The sequence below is a fragment of the Chenopodium album genome, chromosome 26 (genome assembly GCF_948465745.1).
Source record: "Chenopodium album chromosome 26, dcCheAlbu1.1, whole genome shotgun sequence".
Lineage (NCBI taxonomy): Eukaryota > Viridiplantae > Streptophyta > Magnoliopsida > Caryophyllales > Amaranthaceae > Chenopodium > Chenopodium album.
Window position 1 is genome coordinate 8,818,009 of NC_137859.1, and position 26,087 is coordinate 8,844,095.

The 26,087-nt window shown below is 33.2% G+C and overlaps 3 protein-coding genes and 1 pseudogene across 4 annotated transcripts; 1 reads left to right on the forward strand and 3 right to left on the reverse strand.

Moving 5' to 3' along the window:
* Positions 1-3,908: 3,908 nt before the first annotated feature.
* On the reverse strand, positions 3,909-7,425 carry LOC145616642 (U-box domain-containing protein 9-like). The gene is made up of 2 exons (XM_081671398.1): positions 6,735-7,425; positions 3,909-5,389 (listed from the first exon to the last, which is right to left on the reverse strand). The coding sequence occupies exons 1-2, from the start codon at positions 7,092-7,094 to the stop codon at positions 4,280-4,282; spliced, it is 1,470 nt and encodes a 489-aa protein (XP_081527524.1). The 5' UTR covers positions 7,095-7,425; the 3' UTR covers positions 3,909-4,279.
* A 3,052-nt stretch (positions 7,426-10,477) lies between these two features.
* Positions 10,478-12,290, reverse strand: LOC145616758 (uncharacterized). Its single transcript, XM_081671489.1, has 2 exons — positions 11,399-12,290; positions 10,478-11,295 (listed from the first exon to the last, which is right to left on the reverse strand). Exons 1-2 carry the CDS (start codon positions 12,288-12,290, stop codon positions 10,478-10,480), a joined length of 1,710 nt encoding a protein of 569 aa, XP_081527615.1.
* A 9,247-nt stretch (positions 12,291-21,537) lies between these two features.
* LOC145618347 (V-type proton ATPase subunit D pseudogene) lies at positions 21,538-23,262 on the forward strand (annotated as a pseudogene). The gene is made up of 2 exons (XR_014107902.1): positions 21,538-21,706; positions 22,259-23,262. The product of XR_014107902.1 is annotated as a V-type proton ATPase subunit D pseudogene (transcript).
* A 1,069-nt stretch (positions 23,263-24,331) lies between these two features.
* Positions 24,332-25,320, reverse strand: LOC145618310 (germin-like protein subfamily 3 member 4). Its single transcript, XM_081673085.1, has one exon. The coding sequence runs from the start codon at positions 25,172-25,174 to the stop codon at positions 24,488-24,490; it is 687 nt and encodes a 228-aa protein (XP_081529211.1). The 5' UTR covers positions 25,175-25,320; the 3' UTR covers positions 24,332-24,487.
* Positions 25,321-26,087: the final 767 nt, after the last annotated feature.

The following is a 26,087-nucleotide window of genomic DNA, read 5'->3' on the forward strand; positions in this document are numbered from 1 at the left end:
ATGATGTAGATATTCATCTGTCTGTTAGTATTATTGATTTTATTTTAACGTGATTATTATTGTTTTATTATTAACTTCTACATGCATCTATTATCTTAATATTATCTTATGCCTAATCATTTAATATGAATGGACCAAGCAAGTAGTATCAAGCATAAAATGTATGTCATTATATGTTGTGGTGTTCTACCTTGAAACTTTACAACGGGATACATTTGTCACTAGCAAAGTACCCTAAATTGGAGGAATGTCATTTAAAAGTGGGGCAACATCTTTATTCTCTATCTCCTTTGAGCAACTCAAAGAAGGCAGCAATTGACAAATCTTTATAGGGCTAAATCAAGCCTAAGTATTTTGGTAATGTAATATATACCAAAATACTTTTACCGTATATGTTAGTCATTCTTCCTTGTTTTCGTCTTATTCAATGTCGAATAATTAATCTCAACTCGCATGTGAGCTATTCTTTCCACACGTACTTTTTTTTAACCTTGCTGAAAATATGTCTTCAAACCATTTTCATCGATCCTACAATCTTCAAATCAATAGAAATTATTCACAAATGGCTTTTACTTTAGTGCACTATATGTACATTCATCCTCACCCTCAACACAACTCTAGCTAAGGAGGAGGAAAAAGATGATGCCAATTTTAATGCAAGATACTATTAACTAGTGAGATCACAAATCTTAGGAAGACGACATCAAAAAGGAAGAGTGGATAAAGCAAAAAAAATGCTACTATAAACTTTATATTAAGAAAATAAATTAAAATTCTTAGTACTACTCTAATAATGTCCAAATAAGATCAAAATTAGTTGGAGTTAGGCAGAAACTATTACTAATAGTAAAATATTTTATGAAAGACACGAGGTCCACCTCATTTTAGTGTTCGGTACTCTCCATTTTTTTTGACTAGTTTGATGGAGAGAAATTCCAACTTTTGCTAGCTTCTATCAGAACAATTATTCCAACATTTTTGTTTGTGCACTCCCACTTCATGTTAACAATTGTTATTAGTATTGTAATTGTTGGAATTAGTTATTGCAACTTTGGATAATGTTGTTTTTAAAGCTAGGTTTAGTTCAACCTAGTTGGCAATTTTTTCGTTTACCTACTGGATAAAATATACTTCGTAATAAAGAGTAGTGATAGACCTGATAGTGGAATCTAAGTCAACATAATTAGATTTTTTGATTTTGTATTAGTATTGACTTGGGTAGTTTATCCGATGGATAGATGTAGCTTTGCCTTATTACTTAGGGCCTGTTCACATTTACTTCATTTCAGTTCAATTCAGTTTGATTCAGCTCCAATCAGTTCAGTTCAGCTCAGCTCAGTTCAGTAAATGTGAACAAGCCCTTAGTTATGTCAACTACGGATTAAGAGTTTGCATTAGCAAAAAAGAGTCATAATAATCAATCCATTTTAGTGTTCATATAACTAAACTACTATTATATATTGATATTTTGATACACTGGTAAAATAATAACATCATCAACAAATAATTGAGATGCAAATATATTCACTTTTAAGGAGTAATAATATAACAAAATGATACTACGACTTAGGCTTATAGGCTCCCTTTCCTAAGAGTTTGTAGGTGATGAATACTTCTAAATCTACGTAAAACCGAAATTTTTGGAGATTATTAGACATAAATTGAAAGGTTGGCTCAGTGAATTAAACTGCGCAATTAGTGGCATTCTCAGCTCTTGGCTCTCCCACCACAGAACATAAAATGTCCTAATCATACATAGGCTTACTTTGATCTTTGGGCAGTTCTTTATCGACATTGCTAATAAATAGCATCCGTAGGCACCCGATACATCCTAGTTCAAATTTAAACTATATTCTTTGTAGTAATTCCTCGTTAAACCTAACACATATGTAACGTAGTACTCCATAATACGTACACACTCCTAACACACTGATGGCAAAGGTCGTTTGTACTTCACATGAAATGACCCTATATACGGAGAATATCTTTTAGAAAATATGTCGTCTTATTATTACAAGACCAGCTCAGGCCAAATTGTTAAATTGATGATTGAAGTTCAAGATTGGTTTATATACTAGATCACTTATTCACTTGCCATAATCAAACCACGTACTTCTCACCTATGCGCTAATACTCGTGTCGTTTTATAGTACAAAGTCTTATTGTTATCAATGCTACCGCTACTACACTATTACTACTAACAAGTAACAACAACAACAAAACAGGTAAGTTTTTTCTTAAGAAATAATAATAATGACATAAAAACATGCAAGTGGTACATAAAACACTTATACAAGTAGATTGAAGATAGAAAGAGGACCACTGAATTTGCATCTCTTTCAATAATTGCTATTGTATTATCACCACTACACACGGACCTTTTGTCTACAAAAAATAACTCTTCTTATCTTATCATTACCAATTTTGGTATAATGACAATTTGACTTGTATAGAGCTATGCTCATTTTTGGCAATTTTTTCTATGACCTTCTCTATGTTTTTATATGATAATTTTTTCCGTCTCATCTAAGACTTGCTCATAATATTTCGCATTTATTATCCTATTGATTTTTGGCTAATAGGAGGAGAAGAGTAACATAAGTAAATTATCTATGCTTATTTTAATCGATAATATAGATAGTAAATCTTCACCGACCTAGTAATCCCAGTCATACCGTTTGGTCAGCCACATATAAAAATTTGTGTTTAACCTAATAAGCATTTAATTTGGTATGATTTCCAAGTTATTAATACTCAAGGACTCACATATCAGATTTTCTCACCTTTTACGAATTGAAGCAATTAATGAAATTGATACCATAGTATAGAGTATATATGGAGTAGAGTGGCACAATGAACTGTGGTAGGTGTGTATATATTTATTTGTGGGGTGTGAAGTCATGTATTCATTTATAATTTTATACCATAGTATATTCTGATTTCTGCACAATATCAAAGTTGTTTTCTTAAATACCCAAAAGTCAAAACAGTTATAGAGTGAAACAAAAAATAGAATCACCTTTTTCCTATTATCAAATAAGAACACTAATTATTTTATTTATTTAGGAAAAATAAAAACCATCAAAAGGAGGTATTCAAAAGCTTAGGAAATTATAAACAATGAAAGTAAAGTTTGGTGGTAACAGTTCCATAAAATACTTCTTTTTATGTCATACATGAAATGTGGAATTGACACCTTTAGGCTTAAGTGGACCACAAACACTTGATACATGCTCTATTAGTGTCCATTGAATACATACACATTATACTTGATTCCTATCTTCCTATCTCACTTCTAGTTCTAGCCACTCAACAAAAAATTAATGATGTATCCTCCAAATTGTAACAAAACCCTTTAATTGTTATGTACGGAGTAACATGTAAGGTTATAACCAACCCGAAAACTCGATTTGAATCTGTTTGAAACACGGAGTAAAATGTAAGATTATGATCCGTTCAAAACCCTTTTTCAACCCTAATTGAAGTATAGTGTCTTGTGCAAGATTGTACCTAATCCAATAACTCTATTCAAACTTGTCCTAAAATTAGAGTAATGTATAAGATTGTAGCCAAATTGAAAACTCGATTTCAAAGTCAAAAAGATGTTTAGATTGTCCAACCGTAGATAATCCCAAAAAAAAGACTCGAAATTCAATTTATATCAAACACATATTAAACTCAACCCAACCCAACCCAACCCGCGTCCATGTAACATAAGAGTTTACAATATGTAGTCAATTCTTTCATTTTCTTACATATAAAATAAAATTGCTTACTAAACTTTGTCTCTATTATTATTAGATTAAGAAAGCAAAAGCTAAAATAAATTCACATATGCAATAAAATTAATTACTCAAAAGAACCAATTTGGTATCTTCTTTAAGAATCTGGCAAAAAACCCACAAAAATACTTAAATGAGGTACACTTGTTTATAGATAGAACAAAAGGACAACTGTCAATATTCAATATATAGCTACTTCAAAGGAAAAATACAAAGGAGTAAACCAAAACTGCCACATAAAACATAAATAGTGCTACCTTGTCAGAGATATTTAGTTTTTGTAGACATAATACTCTCTTATTTGTTTCTTTATTTTATTCACAGATTATATTGCTTAACCTAAGATTAAAAATAAAAACCCAAAAAAGAAAGAAATCCAAGAATTTACAAAAAAAAAAAAAAAAAAAAAAAAAAAAAAAAAACCAAAGATTTTAGAGAAGGTACAAAATTTACATACAGTTGTTTTTGACTTTTGGTATTGTTTTATGGTCTCATGATCAAGCAGTATGAGTGTAGGTGTGATTAAAAGCTCTGCTTAATCTATCAAGTATGCCACTAGCTTTTCTCTTGGCCCTTGAAGTCCCATCTTGTGCAAGCTGTGACAATGTCCCATAGGCGCGCTCCTCTTCTCGCAACTCTCTCAACTTAGACCTATCGTTCACGCATATTGTATAGAGGATGGCGATGCAATTCTCCTTGTTCCGAGCACAAGAGCTTTCCCTCATTATGCTTAGTAAACATGGGACTGCCCCGAGATCAGACAGCTCCTCCACGGCTCTTTGATGGGTTGATAGCATTGCTAGAATTGCCAACAACTCGTCGATGTGCACCCCATTCTTGATCTTCTTGAAAATCACTTGAACTGCTCCTTCACGGACGACCATAGTCTTATTTTCTTTTATAATGCATAGGTTGAATATAGCCGAGGCAGCATCCTTCACTGCCATTGGATGTCCTTCGTCTAAAAGTTCTATCAATGGTTTTAATGCACCAGATTTCCCGATTAGGACTTTGTTCGAGTCAAGGGCAGACAGTGTGAAGAGGGCTGCAGCTGCATTGCTCCTTGTTTCCGGTGTTCCACATTGTAATGCATCTACTAGTATTTTGATCACCATAGGTGACTCGGCAACAAGCTTCTTGTTGCTATCATGGATCGATATGTTCAATAGAGTTGTGATCAAGTCCTCTTGGAGATCAGGGTGAGTCATCTCATTACTCCCTGATGAAAAGGATCCTCGCCTATGTGTTAAGGGTTTTAACAACCGAGGTATAGCCTCAGTTGATTCACCAAAAAGTGCACGAAATGAGGGCATCCGCTTGGTAAGCAGTCGGAGTTCTTTGGCTGCTGCCTTTTGCTCCCCAATCGACTTGGACATTTTATCAAGCAAAGCAGAAAAATAGTCTCTATCAGCCTCAGTGGCTCCTTCCTCATTTACATACCCAACAGTATCGGGATTCTCTATCCCCCGACTTTCACACCATTGATTGATCATTTCCCTAACCAAAAAATTCGGAGTGAGGAGCGAGTGTGACAGGACTTGTTGCGTAATTGGACATACCCTATGCCCTGCTTTCAGCCACTTCTGGATGAACGGTCTGTCATAAGTCTGATACATATCAAACAAAACCCATTTAGCAACATAAAAAGCAATATCATCAAAATTCTTTAGATGATTGAGAACAAAAGGATTTTATCTAAAACAACAGCATCATACTTAAAGATTAAGCACATTAAAGTTAAGCAGTATCATTCTTACGTCACGAATAAAGTACATAGTCCAAACCGCGACAAAATTGTTAATCAACTAAAGTGGATTAAGCTAATTACATTATTATATCAAAAAGGATTAATAAAGCAAGAATTACAGGAGACCGGGTTAGAAGGATTCTTGTACTAGGGTTTCCAGGGTTCTTAATACGAAGTATTATTTTAAATCAAAGAGAATTTAATCAAGAATTACAGGGGACCAGTTATTAGACATTCTCCTATCAGAATTTTAAACAAATGTCGAAATGAAAAGATTGAAATTTTTTCGAGCTCGACTATTTGGTAGCCATGTAATTTCAAATGGTGTTCAATGAAGAACGGATTAGTCATTTAGCATTTTTTTGGGTGACAATAACAAACAAATGCACATAATCTAACACTCAAGCCTATCATTAATCACTAGTGTCAATACTCAATAACAACAAGATGCACATAATCAACCTATAATTAATCACTAGTGTGATAGTGTCACAAATGAGGTATTGGCCTAATGACATTGACCGAGTATTTGTGTATGACAAGTCACAAATTCGAATTTTTAATCTCCATTTGTAATTTGCAATGCCCTTGTAGCTCATGTGGACCCCAAAAAAACATTAAATACTTCATATACAATACTTCGTGCCACGGTGCCAGTGTTTTCGATGTCAACTAGCTTAGTCGATCAAAGACCATTACTCAAATCGACTGCATTAATCATCGCCGACAACAAAAGGAAAGGAATCATTAGTGTCACTAATCAAAATTCTCTCAATCACCTACCTAAAAAGAAGGTTGAAACTGTTCTTTAAATGACAAAAATTGAAGAATTCATACGACTCAATAGTGCACAATTCATTGTATAAAGCCAGAATTAGATGCTTAGCATTGAAATAAAGCTAACCATTACTTTACTTCTGACAAGAATCAGAATTTTTTTTTTCTTCACTGATAATGACACTTATTGAGCAAAAACCCAAAAAACAATTAATTCAAAAATTAAATAAATCAAAATCAAATTAATAATGTAAGAACAATTGAAACAATTATCCAATCAAGATTAATTGGCAAACAATAAAAATCAAAACATTCCAGTTATTAACCAACAAATTAATACTTTATTTATATTTAATTACGAAATTAAGCAATACTCAATTAATCAGTAAAAATTGAAATTAAATCAAATTAAATTAAGAATAAATAACCTGGCCAGTAGAGATGATAACAGGATCTCGCATGAGTTGTTTAGAGAGAGGACAACGAAACTCAGGAGGACAAGAAGAGAAAGACCCATCATCTAAACGCAAAGACGACGTCGTTTTCTTCAATTTAGCCTCTTTTAAAGCAAAAGGAACGTCTTTTGCTTTATCAATGGCGTCAACAACAGATGAAGAGGACGAATTACTTGAATTTGAGACACAATAATCATCATTACTATCATTATAATTAAGATTATTAATGTGATCTTCTTCTTCTAATATTGTTTTAACTAATAATCTAAGCTCTTTTTTCAACTCATTTACCCTAATTGTATCTCCCTCTGAAACTACCCCTGTTTTTGCCATCCAAAATTAAATTTCGATTTTTTGAAAAAAAAAAAATTGAAACCCAGATCGAATCTCACACCCAATTGAATTGGGTGTTCATCAAAATTTAATCTTGGTGAGTAATTTTGTAGAATTTATAAAAATTATCATTCAACTATACAAGAAAACATTTTTTTTTTTAATTTTTTTTTGGGAGAAAGAAGAAAGAGAGAGAGAGTAGTGAGTGAAGCTGTGAAGGAATGGGGGCACGGGGAAAGGCAGAGTGAAGAAGGTGGGAATAATAAATAGTAAAAAGAAAAAGAAAAAAAGGGAAATTGAATAATTTCTTCAAAAAAAAGAAAAATTAAATAAAAATAAATTTAAAAATAAATAATTTGGAGGAGAGAGAAAGAAAAATGGGACCCAAAAGGTCCACAATGCACGCCACCAAGGAATCCACAGGAGAGACCAGCTGGCTTTAACGCGGAGGAGAGAGAGAGAGAGAGAAAGAGTGAGTGAGTCGACTCGTCTTCTTAACACTCTCTCACTTAAGATGATGAGATGAGATCATTCTCTCTTGTTTTCTCTCTATTTTGGACTTTGAGAAGAAAAAGTAGTGAGGTTTTTTGGATCTTCTTCAATGAATTCCAAATGTTGTACTTGGAGAGTTAGAGGTGAGTTTTATGAGACTTTTCACCTAGATTTAGGGATTTTATTTAGGCAGGTTGAAAACGAATGTTGATCTCTTTATTTCCTTTCATGTTTAAAATTATAAAATCTAACAATTATTTATTCGATTCTTATTTGACTGGCTACTTGAATATATAACTTAAGTTGTTCGTCTCCCTTTATTTCCTTTCACATTTAAAATTACAAAATCTTATTAATTGCCGATCTTTGTTTGACTGGGTACTTGGATATCTAGCTTAATTTGTTTGCCGCTTTATTTATTCGTTTTACAATGGATACAATTAATTACTCCCCCCGCTTCTGATCTATTAACATGCAAAGTTTGACTTAATTCTTTTACTGTTACATAAAAAAAAATGCAACTGTACCATGTACTATATTGTTGGATCAATCAAGAGATATATTTTAAATTTTCTAATATGCAATTAAAATTATTAGTGCTCAAATATGTCAATCAGATTGTTGCATTTTAAAAATTAAGGGGATTAATTTATAATCTCTCTAATGTTTCGTACTTGCAATAATTTCATTTTACATTAAGGTTCTGTTTACATTTATTGAACTGATCGAAACTGAACTGAACTAAACTGATTGGAGATGAATTGAACTTAATTGAACTGATTGGAGCTGAACTGAACTAAATTGAATTGATTGAAGTTGAGCTGATGAACTGAATAGAGCTGAGAGAATGAAATTAGGAGTTGAAACGAGCTGAACTGATAGGAGCTGAACTGAACTGAATTAAGTTGAAGTGAACTAGCCCTAAGTTTAATTTGAACATGTTTTCTTCTTGGTATAAATAAATTATTGTGTAATGTATGTACTATGCTGTTACACACTAGCTTTTTAAATAAATATCAACATATATTACTGATACAAATTAATTGCATTTTTGCATATATTTATTGTCAAACTTAAAACATTTTCAGGTATGTCGTCAATGTAACAAACTAATGTAACTCATCAAATTTTATTGCTTAGGGTCTGTTCTGATATACTGAATTGATTGGAGCTGAACTGAATTGAACTAAATAGAGTTGAAATGAATTGTTTATGAGAAAAGGAAATTAGGAACTGAACTAAACTGATTAAAGCTGAATTAAGCTGAAGAGAACAAACCCTTAATTTATCACACTGACTATAATGCTAGTCACTTATTTTCATAACATTTGTAACTTATCATCAGTTACATTTTTCTTTCTCATCAAACCGACCATTTTTTGACACCTAAGTTTCATTGGAAAAAAAAAAGAAGCTTATATTACATACAATGACCCGAGATATCATGCATGCATACCAACAACTATTTTTTTTTTTTTTTTTTTGAAAAACATACCAACGACTATTGTTACTATATTTACAACATATAACTATTAATATACTACTCACAAAAGTATAATTTCCCCCAACTTATATTGAGCAATTATACTAAACTAAAAACATAAATCTCATTTTACGTGGCAATCAATAACTTGTGTCTTACAAAAAGTCATTCTATTCATCTCATTGTATCTCTAAATGTACGTAAATATATAAATGGTTGTGGATCCGATATGATTTTGATATCCTTTAAACCGATTCAATTAAAATTAGATGGGGGACAAGATACGAGTATGAAATTTAATGTATTTTTGATTATTTAACTATTAGGTCAGGATTGCATTGACTCTCTTAATTAATTTGGTTACTTGAATAAAAGATATGGGGGCAAATCCTGAAAAAAAACATTGAAGAAAAATAAGATGAAAGATATGATCAGTATGGGGATAATTTACTTAATAAAGTCTTGAAAAATGCATACAATGATATTTATAAGGACTAACATGGTGTTTTGTACATTACGGAGTAGTAATTTATTTGTATATTGATACTTAAAATGAACAAATATGGAGTAAATAATAATGTATTGGTACAATGTTATTACGTATTACATTATACTCTACTCCGAATGGAACAATAAATAGTCGAGTATACGGAGTATATAAGCATGCTTAAGCATAATCAACTCATTAATAAGTACATGTAGTATAATAACAAATAATAAAGTTTGGTGATTGCAAATAAAATGTGATAAACTAACCCTAATTTTATTGTAGAAAATGTGTTCTAAGACTGTTTAGTCATTCCACTTTAAAGAAAGAACAAATTGAAATTAACACTCTAACCAAGTAACCAACTTTTTTAAAAATTTAAGAAAATCAATAAAAGAAAACGGAATAGAAGTGACATAGTCAAATGCGATGTTTAGTTGAATTTTGGTCAAGCCACCTTAATGGGCATTTTAAATCCAAATTCTCAAGCTAGGGATTGTCAAGAGTTAGGAACTCAAGGTTTATGATCAACTTTATTCATTTATTTATGTAATTAGTATAGTTCTACCTACGCCCTTAATTAATTTTACAAACTAAAACTAACAAAAAAAAAAAAGCTATCAGTGTAATTCACTCTGATACTAGTGTTATTTTCAAGTGGATATATAAATTTGATGTGCTGAAATCTTAAAGATGTGAAGGTTTTAATTATATCTTTCTCATTTTGAAAACTTGTTGTTCCTATCATAGATATGTAGCATGGTCCAACCTAGTTTATATGGTACGTCAATTCTTTTGGAAGGATATAGAATTAGAAACTTGTTATTGCTTCTTTTACGTACAATTGTCTTCTTTTTTTTTTTTTTTTTTTTTTTTTTTTTTTTTTTTGACAAAAGAACTTACAAACCAACAACAAAGAAACTAAAAACGTAAACAAAGTAAATCACGCCGACGTGCCTTCCCTGCCAAACAGTGAGCTTGAGCAACCATAGACCTTGGAACCTTCTGAATATGACACACATCCAAAGCACCAATAACTTCCAAAATCTCTTGCTGAATCCAACATACAGAAATATCTTTGGGAAACTGAGATCGAAGCAAATCCACCACCGAAGAACAATCAGTTAAAATTTGTAAAGAGGAATACCCACGCTGCCTAGCATGGCGTAAAGCAAACAGACAAGCCATCAGTTCAGCCTGTAACGCAGAATTAGAGTTACAAGCCTGCACCCCACCCCCGAGTTGAACATCAGAAGCCAGATCCAAGAATACCCATCCAGTACCCGCATTATGACTGGCAGAACTCCAGGCCCCATCAAAAGTAAGGCTGACAGAACAAGCATCCAACGCATTCCCTCGAAGAACTGCAGAAGATATATTACAAGAAAACCCAGGAGGAAATGCAGGCGTAATATTAATATCATATCTGAACGACCTAGCCTCAGAACACCTATCCACCCAACTAGAAGCTAGATCCATAATACAATCAGGGGAAGAAACTGCAGAACGAAATCTCATAGAGTTCCGAGTAAGCCATAGGGCCCATAACAAACTAAAAAAACGATCTAACATCAACCAGTCCTTATCATGAAGAAACTTAGAAAGAACCTCAGGAAACCACTCTGGGGATAGCGTTCTCCCATAAACTCCAAGTAAAAGGACAATCTCGAAAAAGATGAGAAATAGTCTCCATATCCTTATGACAAAACCCACATTTGGAATCCACGGGAAAACCCTTCCTAGCAAGCAATGAAGCAGAAGGCAATGCATTATGGATAATCTTCCAAGCAAACATTTTCCACCTTGGAAGTAAGGGGGAAGCCCAAAAATGCCTCCACCAACTTGAGTCAAGAACTAAAGGTGATCGGTGATCCCCATTCTCATAACACAAGGAGCACACATACGCAGTCTTCGTGGAGAACATCCCGTCCCTAGTAAATTTCCAATAAACAAAATCATCAATTCTTTCCTTAGGCCGTTCAAGGCCCAAAATAAGGCCAGCAGTACGGGGAGGAAACAACCGATGAATCAAACTCGTTTTCCATGCGTTCGAACGCACATTAATCAAATCAGAAACAAAGGATGGGACACCCATCCTGTTCACAGAATCCTTAAACTGAACGTGAACCCCAAGCACCCAACTATCATCAAGAATACTAATGTTGGTACCAGACCCCACTTTCCACACCAAACCATGACAAAGGGTTTGAAAACCCTGTAACACACTACGACAACCCCAAGACGGTCTGACCGTCTTGGCAGTGCCATGAGAAGCCAGCAAAGACGGATACTTTGCTCGATACACCTTGGAAACAAGCAGTTGAGGATTATGCATAAGTCGCCAAGACTGCTTAGCAAGGAGAGCAGCATTAAAACAACTAAATTTCCGAATACCCAAACCTCCCAGCCCCCGAGGCAAATAAAGAGCAGAACAAGGAGATAACGCTATCCCCTTAGAGGAAGGAGAAGAGCGCCACCAAAAACGAGCTAAGAGATTATCAAGTCGATTACAAACCGTAGAAGGCACTTTAAACACAGAGAGGATATGGTTGAAGGAAGCAACACATATAGAATTGATAATAACCAACTTCGCAGCTGCTGAAAGGTGCAAAGAAGCAAAGGATGAAAGGCGCTGAACAAGTTTATCAACCATAGGCTGGAAAACCTGACACTTCCCCCTGCCCATATCAACAGGCATACCCAGATAAGTACCTAAGGAGCTCCTAGAATCCATACGCAACACAGAAGCCAGATAAGTACAATTGTCTTTATTATTTGAGTTTTATTCACAAGTAAGAAGTTGGATTGTTGGTAGTTGATCAAAAAGATGTAAGGTGGACGTTGATCCTGGCTACTTGTAAGTATGGTTTGTCTAACGTCGGGTGGAAGGATACAGAATTGATAAGAGACGTATAATGAGTAATTAATTGATAGGGTTTGAAAATGATATTTTGGGGAATTTTGAATGATAATATCATCGAATATTAATACGTAGTATATACATTTTAATAATTCATCAATGTTATACTCTGATCAATTGGAATTTTCTTTAGAGGAAAGAAAATCAAGTGTGACTTGACCTGATGCACGCAGCTCGTACTTACCAAAGGTTGAAGAAAATGCAAACTACGTACTAGAAGGAAGCAAGCAAAATTAAAGAGAATGATAAAATTTTCAAGAGAAGTAAGAGATAATTATTTATATACGGAGTACAAATTATACGTGGGTATCATCATAAATTTAGTTACACTATTAATTTATCATAAAATATAAATCAAACAATACATGGAAACTCGAGCAAGAGTAATGCATGGGTACATGTTTGAAAAGGGATCGGAAATGAAAACCCTAAACTCCTTAAACAAAAATTATCTTACTTTATTAGTAGAGTATGAGATCGCGCAATAATTATTTCTTTTCTTAAGAAATAAGTATTTCTTTTATAACATGTAGTACATAATACGTACTTGTAATAATTATTTTTATATCCATGAGTGAATGGGCATATAATACGAATACATTGCAACGAAATTACGCTCTAAATGATTTCATGTAATAATATTTTAACAACAACACTATGCATAGTTGCAATTTTCATGCATTACCTTGCATGATTTGCGTTTTTCACTTGTTGGCTAAGTTTAGAGGCATTGTCTAGTCGTCTGTTGAGCTGTCTTTGAAAAAAATGGTTCCATTATCACGATATCAGTATGGTTCTTAATATTATTATGGGAATATGCCTACAAGAATTTTTTTAGTTGACAAATATAATACTTGTATATTCATACAGGCTTACAAATTATGATAGATGAAATTAAACCATTTTAATAATTGGTAGTGCTTATTTAGGCATATTTTTATTCTATTAAAAAAGAGGCCTAATTAAAATGGTAAGTAATAAACTGAGTCTTAAAATTTTGTCTTTATACATATATGAAGAGCTAGAAGATAAGTTGAAGTGAATTAATGCATACGTACCTTGATACTGTATCTAACTACCTAAATAAATAAACTTCACAAATTAAACTTGAAAACCATTTTATAGTATATAACTCAATTTCGCTTTAGGTTAAGTAAAATACTACAATATAATTATACGAGTAGTAATTTTAAGGATGATTAAATATAGATTTTTCATATATTTTATGATAAATTTTTTTTTATAAAGTTGTCAATTATTTTGAGACAAAGAAAGTATTACGAAATTTACAAGTACAATCATTATACCAAACCCAAAAACAAACGGGTACGTAGGAGTAATGTATGCAACAACTGTAGTGCATGTGCACCAAATAAATAGGACATGTGTCATGTTTTAGATTACAAGATTTGCCACATGTGCATTCAAAGTCCACCTCTGTATAATCGTACATAGAATTAACAGTGCCAATGTTTGTAATTTCGAGTAATCTTCTTGGGAAAATCAATTCTTAATTAATGAGTTAATTAAAGGTTGTTCTTTCGAATATATTTGTAATAAACTGTATGTTTCTTAGAGGTTAAGGCTCCCTATAATATTAGGTAGCTTAAAGAAATAATAAGCCTTCTAATTGACAAATCACTAGTGCTAATTACAGTACTTACTAATGCCCCGATTCTGTGATGCAAGTACTTAGGAAGTGACGTTTTTTTTTTCCATTAAAAAATGTTAAGCTGACTCTTATAGTTTATGATCTTTGTGGGAGTGAGAAAGATGGAGAACCATCACAATAAGATCGTTTTACTACCATAAGACCACCTTGTAGATAGATTGGACTAGTGGGCTACATGTTTTAAGTATTATTTTTTTAACTTGTATTAAATAGTGAAAAATTATTAAACATAATACAATTTCCTCTCGAGATTCTATTTTATTTTTTAAAAATATAATAAGAATTACATACAAAATTATTTAGAAAATGCATTAATTTAAAGGCAAATTCATTGATGAAAAATTTAAAAAGGCTATGCATGTATGTAGCTTTTTTTAAGAAATAAATTAAATGAGTGTATATATACATCACAAACAAATAAGTTTTGAAAAATTAAATTAATCTTTGCATAGTAGTGATGATACTATTATACTACAAATAATAATACAGAAAAGACTTTGCATTGCCGTCAAAATCACGATTAATAAGATTAATCTAGCTTAATCAAACAATCAAATAGACAATGTCTTAATAACATGTATAGATGTAGCTCATAAGTCCACATCTTAATGAGTTGTAGTGCAACATAAATACAATATTAGTCATTTAGTCGTTATTAGGGTTTTAGACATTTACGTGTATTAGCAGTGGATTTGGATTAAATGAAATAACCACGAATTTGAGGCAAAAAAGTGATGGCATGTCTTTGTTTAAGATTTTCCAGTCGTTTTCACCGTCTCTCGTTATCACAAAATTAAAGGAAAATGTCAAGAAATTATGTCCTTTGAATTTGACAATTTGCATGTTCTTTGTTTAAGATTGTTATTTGATTTTTTTTTTTTTTTTTAATTGTTAAAATATTGTGATGAAGGTTCCATCTAGTATCGTGCATAAATGTCATGTTACAAAACTTTGCATGATATTGTCAACTTCTCGAGCAAAGTGGAGACAAGATGAAACATTAGAATAGGGTATAATAATGTTTACATAAGAGGAACAAATAGTAGAAAATTTTGAGATTTAGAATAATGTCAACATTCGATTCAAAATAATACTCTACTCATATTGGTTTATTTTCGTAGATTAAAATCAGTTGCCCGTAATTACAACCTTAAGCTTAAGCTGATGGTTGAAACCCAGGAATATATTTTATACTCTATCACTCCCCCCCACATAAAAGACCCTTTGGGCTTGAAATGTGGATGCAACAGATTCAAACCTGTGACCTTTGTATCACGCTGGCTCTGATATCATGTTAGAGGACCAACTCAACCAAAAACTTAAGCTGATGATTGAGGCCCAGGAATATGTTTTATACTCTATCAGAAGGTTTTTAATTATTTCTAGTTAAAACTATATGCTCCCTTCAATCTTCTACATACACTCATACATGCACTACCCCAATAGATTATACCCCCACTCAAACCTTATAATTAAATCACTAACGATTAAAAATAAAAGAAATAGAATCCCACTTGAATTATTAAGAAAAGTTACATATTTATATAATTGGTTTTCTCAAACTTTCACTTAAATTGAGTAATGTGAACAACGTGAATATAATCATGTCATATACTTTGTCTCTCTTTTTTTAGAGACAATAATTAATGGCATATATTGAGTACTTAATTTTGAAATGACGGGGTATTGTGATCCATTATTTGCGATAATAAAACATATAAGATTGGTATCTTTAAGTACTTCGTATGTAACACCGAATGACTCTTTGATTAAGCTAGCTTGTTCATTGATGATCATGGCGAATGAAGACAAAATTGCTCCGTTAAATGTTATTCTATATATATACAAGTGCAAGTCCTCAATTAATGGGGGTGAAAATCAATTAAAAAATCAATTGATTAATAAAAAATCAAGAGCATAGCACTTAATTAATTAGTCATGACATGATTGTATAAACCGCAAAGAATGCACAAACATATATATAGAAAGATGGGTCAAAAATAAAAAAGAAAAAAGAAAGGGGAAACAAGCATGGGCTCACATTGCTCATTATGATTAATTGAAGATTGCTTTTAGAAATCCAAAGTACAAAATCTTGCTAGATTTAGATTAACATAATCCCTTTTCCCCTCTAATTGCTCTACCTTAATGAGAAAATTGGTTGACTATTCTAAAGCTAAAAATCAAATATCTATTTTTCATAAATAAAGTGTTCTTATATTTTATCATGTTTAATTTGACAAGTTGTTGAGCTTCAATTTCCTAAAATCCTAACTACAAAAATCAACATCTTTAGGACATTCTCCCTTCATTTTTGGCTTTTAATTTTAAAGTAAAATGGACGGTGATGATAAATAATAATTCTAGTTCACATGAAATTGTAATTCATATTATTCTAAACATGGGCACGGGCCGTGCCGGCACGCGGGCGGCACGGGCCCGGCACGACTCCGGCACGGCACGGCGGCCCACCTGTGGGCCGTGGGCCGTGCCGTGAACAATTTTCTGGTTTTTGGCACGGGCACGGCGGGTAGCACGATGGCCGGCACGCTGGCACGACCCGCCGGCACGGCACGTGGCACGGCCAGGCACGGCCCAGCACGGCACGGCACGGCCCGTGCCTTGACCGTTGGAAAACTAACCGTTTTTGGCCGTTTTCCAACAGCTCTAAAACGGCTAGTTTCCCCCCCCCCCCCTTTTCCCACCCAAATTCCCTATAAATACCTCATATTTTCCTCCAAAAATTTCACAATTCATCAACTCATCTCTTCTCTCTTACTCTCTAATTTTCTTACTCTTAAATTCTCAATTCTCAAATTCCTACAAATCATACAATCTTGCTCTCTTTTGTGAAAAGAAAAAAAAAATTCCTACTCTCTTATAAATTTTACATTTTTACTATTATTACTTTTATTAGTCTACTACCAAAAAAAAAAAAAAAAAAAAAAAAAAAAAATTGTTATATTTACATTCGGGAAATTAAAAATTCGGGAAATTATAAGTTCGAGAAATTATAAATTTGGGAAAGCATTGAAGCGTCATTGTAAGATCTAACTCAACTTTATTTTAATTTGTTATTGTTATTGTTATTGTTAGTTGTTAATCTTGTTATTATTATTATTATTATTATATTCTTGGAATTACTTAATTATATAAAAACTACTTTCTATTTTAATTGTGGGTTATTTGGATTGTTGAAATCTGTCTAAGGCGGGACTTGGGCTCTGGACAACGTCGCTCCTAACTTCTCCTACCTGGGATCTCATTGATCCAAGTAATCTACTATTATTATAATTATTTTTAAAAATTTAATTTATATAAAAACTACTTACTAATTAATTCTTATTGTTATTGTTATTATTATTGTTGTTAATTGTTACTTTGTTATTGTTAGTTGTATTATTATTATTATTATTGTTATTGTTACATCTAATTTTGTCGGCAATGGCTCGTGATATTTTTGCTATCCAAGTCTCCTCCGTTGCCTCCGAAAGAGCTTTTAGTGCATCGGGAAGAGTTTTAGACGATAGAAGAACAAGACTAAAACCCGAAACACTTGAAATGTGTGTTTGCTTCAAGGATTGGTTGGATGCCGAAACTCGTTCTCAAGATCGTACTTATGCACAAAACGACGACGATGAAGGAACGTCGACTTCTTTTAGTTCTCATACTTCTCAATCCACTCAATTGGCGAATGAACTTGAACCTCTAGGAGACGAAGACGAAGATGAAGACGAAGGTGAAGACGAAGACGACCAATAATAATTACATGATTACATATTTACATTATACACTATTGTATTCTTTTTGTATTATCGAACTTCGTATTCCGTATAATAAATGAAGTTATTCAATATTCATACACTATTGTACGATTTTTAATTATCATTACTTATTTTGTATTATTGAATTATCATACATTCGTACCGGCAACCGTCATATAATAAAATAAGTTATTCTTCAATTTTTTGTGTTTTCGGATTATCGCACTCGTATTTTTTTTTATTATATGCATTGTTGTTTTTAATTCGTTTTTTTTATCATTTATTTAAAAAAAAAAAAAAGAAGGGAGGCACGGTTTGGCCCGCGGCCCGGCCCGGCACGGCCCGCAAGGCACGTGGGCCGTGCCGTGCCGTGGGCTGGGGTGTGCCAATTTCAGGCACGGCCCGCCGCGGAGCCAGCACGGCACGGCCCCCCGCCACGGCCAGGCACGGCCCGCGGCGGCACGGGCACAGCCCGTGCCCATGTTTATATTATTCTTTATAAAGTCTATGGAGTACTATAGTATACAAGCCATAAAAAAGCTCAAAATAGTCAAAAGTAAACATAATACTACTAGGAAAACATTATTGTCACAATTTTCAAAGTATTAACTAGTTATTGGAGCAAGTAATGACATATGTGATTTTGACTGCATGTAAAATTACAATTGTATTCAAATTCAAGATCAATTTCTGAAAAATAACTATGAGCAACCCCCTTGTTAACCCCATGTTAATCGCACAAGACACAAAATAATAGTCAATGTACTTTCTTTTCTCTCTGTTAAAAAAAAAATGAAACATGCATATTGATTTGGTTGTTAATTACCTGAGGGTCTAATTGAAATACTCCTTCCGTCCCAAAAAGAACGATCCATTTGGGTTGATTACGCGGGTATTAAGGAAATTAAGTAAAAAGAAGTAAAAGTATATTGGAAAGATAAATTTACATGGGGTTTGTAAAAAAAATAGAGAGAGAAAGTAATAAAATAACATGGAAAATCAAATTTTTATATGGGGAAGCTAATTTTGCATAAATATAGTAGCAAATTGGTGGGTGTTTTAATGCAAATGGGTCATTCTTTTTGGGACAAAGTTTTGGCCAAATAGGTCGTTCTTTTTGGGACGGAGGGAGTAACAAGCATATTAAGGAAATGATGTCAGGCTTTTACTCTGATTCTCCATTTTCAATGTAGATTCTAATGTACTTATGATACTCGAATTACTCTCTCTTTTATTTAAGTGTCGCACTTTCATTAGACATGTATGCTAACACATGAACTTGACCAATTATTTATTTAATTAGTAATAAATATAATAAATTATAAAAAGTTAACATTCGGAAATTATGCATTAAAATAATTCTAACAAGTATTCACATGACCATATTTTTCTTATGGACAAATCAATAACATTGCTAAAAGTAGATTATGTGAATAGTGCAAAAACTCTATCGTTTCACCAAATAGAATAGTGTTTATAATAATTTCTCTAGGTTATATGAATTATGAATTGATTTTAGGTGATAAAGGACCTGTTCTGTTTGACTAAACTGAGCTGAACTGAACTTATTAGAACTGAACTGAACTGAAAAATTTATGAGAGAAGGAAATTAAGATAAGAACTGAATTGAACTGAACTTATTAGAGCTGAACTGAACTGAAAATAAGCTGAAGAGAACAACCTAAAAGTAGTCTTCATGCCTGAATTTTATGGCAAATTTTTTTATTCCTGCTTTCATATAAGGTTGATAGTTATAGCATACTAGACTAGATGTATTTCAGGCCTCATTTATTTGCAATTTGCCTTGCCTTGTTGATTATGTCGTTTTTGATCCAATTTATTGGTCCAACTTATATTGACAAGCCCACTAATCAATGTCCATGTTCACTTCTAGGCCCAATGTCCACAAATCTCTAGCAAAACCGCCAATGAACTGATGAAGGAGCACATGATTGAAAGAAAGGAGGAGCATGAACACAACTCACAAGACTCTTTGAGAGAGGGTTTAAGGAAATCTTAATAACACAAATATATCATTGTTATGCAAATTAGAGGGTCGGGATCTAATGTCGATGAGATTAGGGATTAACTAAAATTTGAGATATAAACTACTATGTACAAGAATGGTCGGGTTGTGAAGATATATATTGGGTATTACTTTATCAGAGTGTGATGTTCATTGGCATTTGCGTAACCAATGGTAATCACATAAAAAGCCGAGTTTCTAAAAAGAGATATAAATCGGTACATAATTAGCCATTGGCAAGTTTAGTCCTAAGATAGAAAGAGTGAATTCCATAGGTGTGACTAAAGCCTAACACGAGGATTATTAAACTTTTTAAATACAAAAATATAATTACCTAGCTATGATGTAGTGTCATGTCATTGTTAAAGACTTAGGTGGATAGTTCACGAGGAAAATATGTGACTTTATTTTTTTAGAGGTCTAAATTGTTCAACTAGTATTATAATGGGCATGATAAGACATTTTAAAAAACTGTTAAGACACTAACCAAAAGAGAGTAGCATCAAATAGTTGACATGCGGATGTTTTACAGCGGTCGTTTGAAATATATATCTACAATGTATATAAGTTTTGAAATTAAATATTTTCGAGAAACTATAAAATAAAAATAAATATTACATAAATGAAACTAAAATTTTGATAAATAAAAAATGTTGATAATACTATTTTAATTTATGCCAAAAATAAAGTAATATAATTATTATTTTGAGAAAAATATGTCAATTATGAACTCCAAAATCATTAAAACATTACGATAGTCATATTTTAAATAACTACTACAAAAATTTTCAGTTGACATGCAAAACAAATCAAGATTTTCAAATGGTATGTTCATTATTCAACAATTACAATTGTAAATTTTAAGATAAATGATAAATGCAGCTATCATAAAAGATTAAGAGTTTATATAGCACTGATTGATGCAGAATTGAGTTACATATTCCAAACTTCATAACACTATTTTTATAACATACTTAACACGTATTTACAAAAAAAAAAAAAGTGCTAAGGGCAAATGATGCAGACAATATGTGATCCTAGGTCTTGAGTACTACTGTATTGCTCAAAGTTTCAACCAACTAGATTAATTAATGATCCAATTATTGCATTCTTTTTTTGCTGATACATTTTGATTTTTGACATTATTCATAAACTTTACTTTAACGTAATTTTATCATTTATAATTATGATAAAACATAGTCATGTGATTAGTGATATAATTATTGAACTTGTGTGTTGACAAATGAGATAAAAGAAACATGTCAATTATAATTGTTGATTAATTGATTGAGGGACATAAAAAATTATTAGAGTTTCCTAAAAATTTAGAGGGATCATGAAATTGATTTTATCACTCATCATTGTGACTCAACAAACCTCTAAAAAAATAATCATACGGAATACTTGTTTGTATTTTTAAAACTCGTAACGACTAGAATAGAATATTATCTATCCCAAAGTTTTTACACTTCTTATTAATCACGTAAAATCATAAACATAACCATAGAAAAGTGACGGAGGGACTATTTCGAAAGCACCGCAATGGATTAACTTCATCATTCACCGAGAGATGAATGATTAAGTCAATTAGGAGTAAAAAAGAAAAAAAAAACATTGTCTTACACCTCCTCAACCAAATCGCAGAACCCAGATCACCACTCACATACAACCAAACTCTCTTTCGTCTTCTTCAATTCCTCCTTCCTCTTTCCCCCAATTTCAGGATTTCAAGATCAAAACTTTTCCAGAAATTCAATTCCGCTGTTAGGTAATTCCCTTCTTTTTTCAATTTCTCTCTTTGCTTTAACACTTTCGAATTCGATTTTTTGCATGATTTGATCCCACTGAAATCCCCCTTTAATTCGCTACTAGGGTCATTGATTGATCTAGTGGGGAATTAGGGTTTGTGATATTTGGTTTCAATTTTTATTATTGGTTTAGAATTTGTGGGAATTGAATTAAATTCTTGATCGTATTGAATTTGATTACTAGATTGTCAATGTGTTGTGATTGTGTGATTTTGTTGATTTGGTTTGGTCTATTGATTGATCTTATGTGGGGATGCTTTTGATAAATTTATGTTGGGTATCTTTAATTTCATCGGAATGTTTATGTTTAAATTTGTCTGATTATATTTGTGTTCTGGTCTAGCATCATCAATGATTTCATGGATTATTAAGTAAAACCCTTGTTCTTAGCTAGAAGATATGGTTTGGGAAGAAGATATGAATGCAAGTATAGATCTTGGGAGACATTATTAAATCGAAAACCGAAATCGATGTTTATTTGTACCCTGATTACCTTAATTTGAACAATGTAGGCCTTGTAAAATTCTGTATAATTTAAGATGGCGGGTTCAGGCCAGCGTCTCAATGTCGTGCCAACAGTTACCGTGCTTGGGGTTATCAAAGCCCGTCTTATTGGTGCTACAAGAGGCCATGCTCTCTTGAAGAAGAAGAGTGATGCTTTGACTGTGCAGTTCCGTGCCATTCTTAAGAAGATTGTGTCTACAAAGGAATCTATGGGGGATATTATGAAAGACTCTGCTTTTTCCTTAACTGAAGCCAAATATGTTGCTGGAGATAATATTAAACATGTTGTCCTTGAGAATGTCCAAAATGCATCCCTTAAGGTTCGTTCTCGGCAAGAAAATGTTGCTGGAGTGAAGCTCCCCAAGTTTGAGTACTTCACAGAGGGAGACACCAAAAATGATCTTACTGGATTGGCTAGAGGTGGCCAGCAAGTGCAGATGTGCCGTGGCGCCTATATAAAAGCCATTGAGGTTCTTGTTGAGCTAGCTTCTCTTCAAACTTCATTTTTGACACTTGATGAAGCTATCAAGACTACAAACCGTAGGGTGAATGCTCTGGAAAATGTTGTGAAACCAAAGTTGGAAAACACCATTAGCTACATTAAGGGAGAGTTGGATGAGCTGGAAAGAGAAGACTTTTTCAGGTTGAAGAAGATTCAGGGTTTCAAGAAGAAGGAGATTGCGAAACAGCTTGCGGCTGCAAAGCTTTTTGCGGAGGACCAGGTAGTGGAAAGAATTTCTTTGCAGAGAGGAATATCAGTCAATGCAGCGCATGATATATTGGCTGGCTCTGAGAGGGATGAGGACATAATCTTTTGATGCTGAGGTTAGTCTACTGAGTTTTTATCTTACAGCTGTGTGATTTCAGGCGGTTCACTCTTTGTAGAAGAAAATTCCCATTCTTTAGTTGGAGTAGCTTGTATGTTTCAAATAAAAGCATATGCCGATCTCTTGTTAGAATCAATCGGAATTCTTTAATTTTCTTAATCATCCTATGAGTGACTTTGGATATACATCATTGTGATTTATTCACTTTGTGAAGTCGAATATGTATTGTTTGCTTCTATTGGTAAAAAGATGAAAGCTTTGTCATTGCTTTTGATCAAGTACACCAGTGTTTATGGACATTGCTGTACATATGGCTTATGGCCTCTACTTTGGCTAGTTGTGTTTATTTATTTCCAAATAAGATGAGTTAATTGAAACACTTGAATGAAGCTGTTTATATTGCCTTTTTGTTATTGTAGTCTTGACCTGGTAAGTTTGAGATTAAGCTCAACTTGGTTTCCTCAGATCTTGTCAGTTGGTATCCATCTTTGTGATTATTGTGATGTTTGGCTGTTGATCTTCTGAATAGAAGTTCTTTGGTTAGAACTGTTAATTTAGTGGCTAATATGTGGACATAAGCCTTAATGTGTCTGCTTAACAAAATAAATTAATCGGTGATGGTGACAGGTGCTATTCTCCCTTTTGTTTCTCCTCAGTTTGCGATTTTTTTAAAAATGTTTTTGGTTGTTGAGTTAGGGTGAAAGTAAATATACCAAGTATGATAGAACTTTGGATGGAAAATCAGCAACTTTTAGAGAGATTTTCTGACAACGAAGCCAACTCCTAGACTTGGGTGAAGTTTATGATTATGAATCTTAAGTCACACGTGTAGAGGATTAGATGAATTTCAACTGGTGGAGTCTGATGTTTTAAGTGTTGTATCAATTTAAGGTTCATACCATGTTGTACCATAGTCAATGGAGCTCTCTTTCATCGGTATCTATGGTGCTATATGTGTTTTTTGCTGTACAAGTAGAAGAACTCTAAAATAAAATTTAGCTCTTTGATCAGATCAGGCAAATTGATTTTAGTCACAGCATGGCCCTGATTGAGGTTGCAGGGGCTTAAGAAGAGTTTCTAGTTGTTTCACCAAGTTTAATAGGGGGTACGTGTAAGTGCACATCAATCCCTTTGTAGATATTCTTACCAGAGTTGGGCCGTTGCTTTTCATTATCTCCCATAACTATGCTGCAAAATGGGTTAGGAGAATGTCATGTTAGTATGGAAGAAACAGAGAGTAAAAAATTTGTGTCCTCTTATATCTGTAAAAAATGTAATAAGGCATACAGATTCAACCTTACAATTTCAAGCCATAATTATACTATACATTGGGAGATGCACACTTTCATACAAGCACACCCCAAGAAAAGAAACGCAAGATGATTAATATACATTGCAATAAAGCCCATCTTATAATTCTGTATGTTGTGAAAATGTTGTTTGGGAGGTGTCATAATTAGCCTTCTTTTGAGAAGAAAAAGATACCATTCTTTCCTTCATTTTTGTGGCAGCTTCAGAGCTAGAACCATACACGGCCCCTGATATGTCAATTAGACCTGGGTTTTGGCTGTTAAGGACAGAAAAAATGGTAGCAAACTCAAATCCAGCATTGAAGCAGAAATGGAGCATACTCTTTGGGACAATGAACACATCACCTTCTTTTAGAACCTTCTGAAACACCTGGTTTTTGGTGTCAATAAACCCGACTGTCACAACCCCTTTGCTTACAAAGAGTATTTCTGCAGCCCGAGGGTGAGAGTGTGGGGTCACGATACCATCTACCTCCAAATCAGTCCTTGCCAATCCGAGGCCCAGGGTGTTGAGGCCTGGGAATTCGGCTGCTGTCACAATGTTTGTAGAGGACCGGAGGAAGTTAAAGGTATCACCAGCTTGTTTGAGGTATGATGTTTTGAAATCAGAGGCTGTTATATTTGCTGGGTTCTTGCAAGGAAGGCCATTGATGAAAAATCCGGTGTGACAAGTTTTTGAAGTTTGGGTTGCTGCTGGGCAGATATCTTGGAGGTTATCGTTGTCTGCTAAGCAAAATTTGAAGCTAACAAAGAGGAAATATGAGATGACATGCCATGAACTAAACATTTTGAGGTTAAATTTTTTTATTAGAGGTTTATCAGGTTCTATGTGCTAGATAAGCTGCATAAAATGAATATATATGCATACTTGATTTCTTGGCTTAGAGTTCACTGATCTTTTTCCTGGGAAATGGTGGGGTTGGATTATTCTTCAAGTGTGATTACTTAGAAGTAATATAACTGTTGAAGTCTCCTTTGCACCAAAAAGAAACATGCATATGGGAAATTTAAATTTTCTAGACTTTAAGTAGAAATTAGTATACAAGGCTAGAATTTCGTATTGCATCTTGATAGTATATGAGGATGACGAGGCATTTACAAGGACTTGAAACACTAGTAGTTTGGAATAGGATGAAGGATGCTCAGCTCTTTACCTAATTGGTAAGGGGAATGTTGTATCTATCTGTACTCTTAGATTATGTTATATCTGAGACACTAGCTCTTGCATTTAGAATCTTACGTTTCATCCATCGTATTAGATTTCGTATGTTTTTGGTTCTTGATACTCCGTATTATTAAGGACTACGAGTATAGAATAATATGAGAAAGGTCGAAGTGTAACTTACTCTATTTAATAGAGAGGCTGAGGAAGTTATTTCGGATTAGGTGACAACTACCTTTGAACATCCAACAAACAGTTCATGTAACTATTGTTGACTGAGATACCCTAATGTTTACTGTTTAAAAAACCTTTTAAAGACAATGTAGAACTGATTGGAACTTTACACTAGTCATGGTTTTCTTCTATTTACTCCTTTGTTAAGAACCTTAGCTAATAGCCTAATAGTAGATCTATGTTTGTATTCCAAATTTCTTCTCTGAAACGAGTAAGGAGGATTAGAGTTGAACCTAATGTCAATGACCTCTGGAACTGGAATGCTTATGCTTAGATTGCTTACATACTAATTTTTTGGAACGTC

Excerpts from the sequence above, each read along its gene's own strand:
- LOC145616642 (XM_081671398.1), bottom strand. The coding sequence starts at position 7,094 with ATGGCAAAAACAGGGGTAGTTTCAGAGGGAGATACAATTAGGGTAAAT. Across the intron at positions 5,390-6,734 it reads TTATCATCTCTACTGGCCAG|ACTTATGACAGACCGTTCAT; the intron begins GTTATTTATTCT and ends GATATGTATCAG.
- LOC145616758 (XM_081671489.1), bottom strand. The coding sequence starts at position 12,290 with ATGGATTCTAGGAGCTCCTTAGGTACTTATCTGGGTATGCCTGTTGAT. Across the intron at positions 11,296-11,398 it reads ACCTTTAGTTCTTGACTCAA|GAAGGGTTTTCCCGTGGATT; the intron begins GTTGGTGGAGGC and ends ATTGCTTGCTAG.
- LOC145618310 (XM_081673085.1), bottom strand. The coding sequence starts at position 25,174 with ATGTTTAGTTCATGGCATGTCATCTCATATTTCCTCTTTGTTAGCTTC.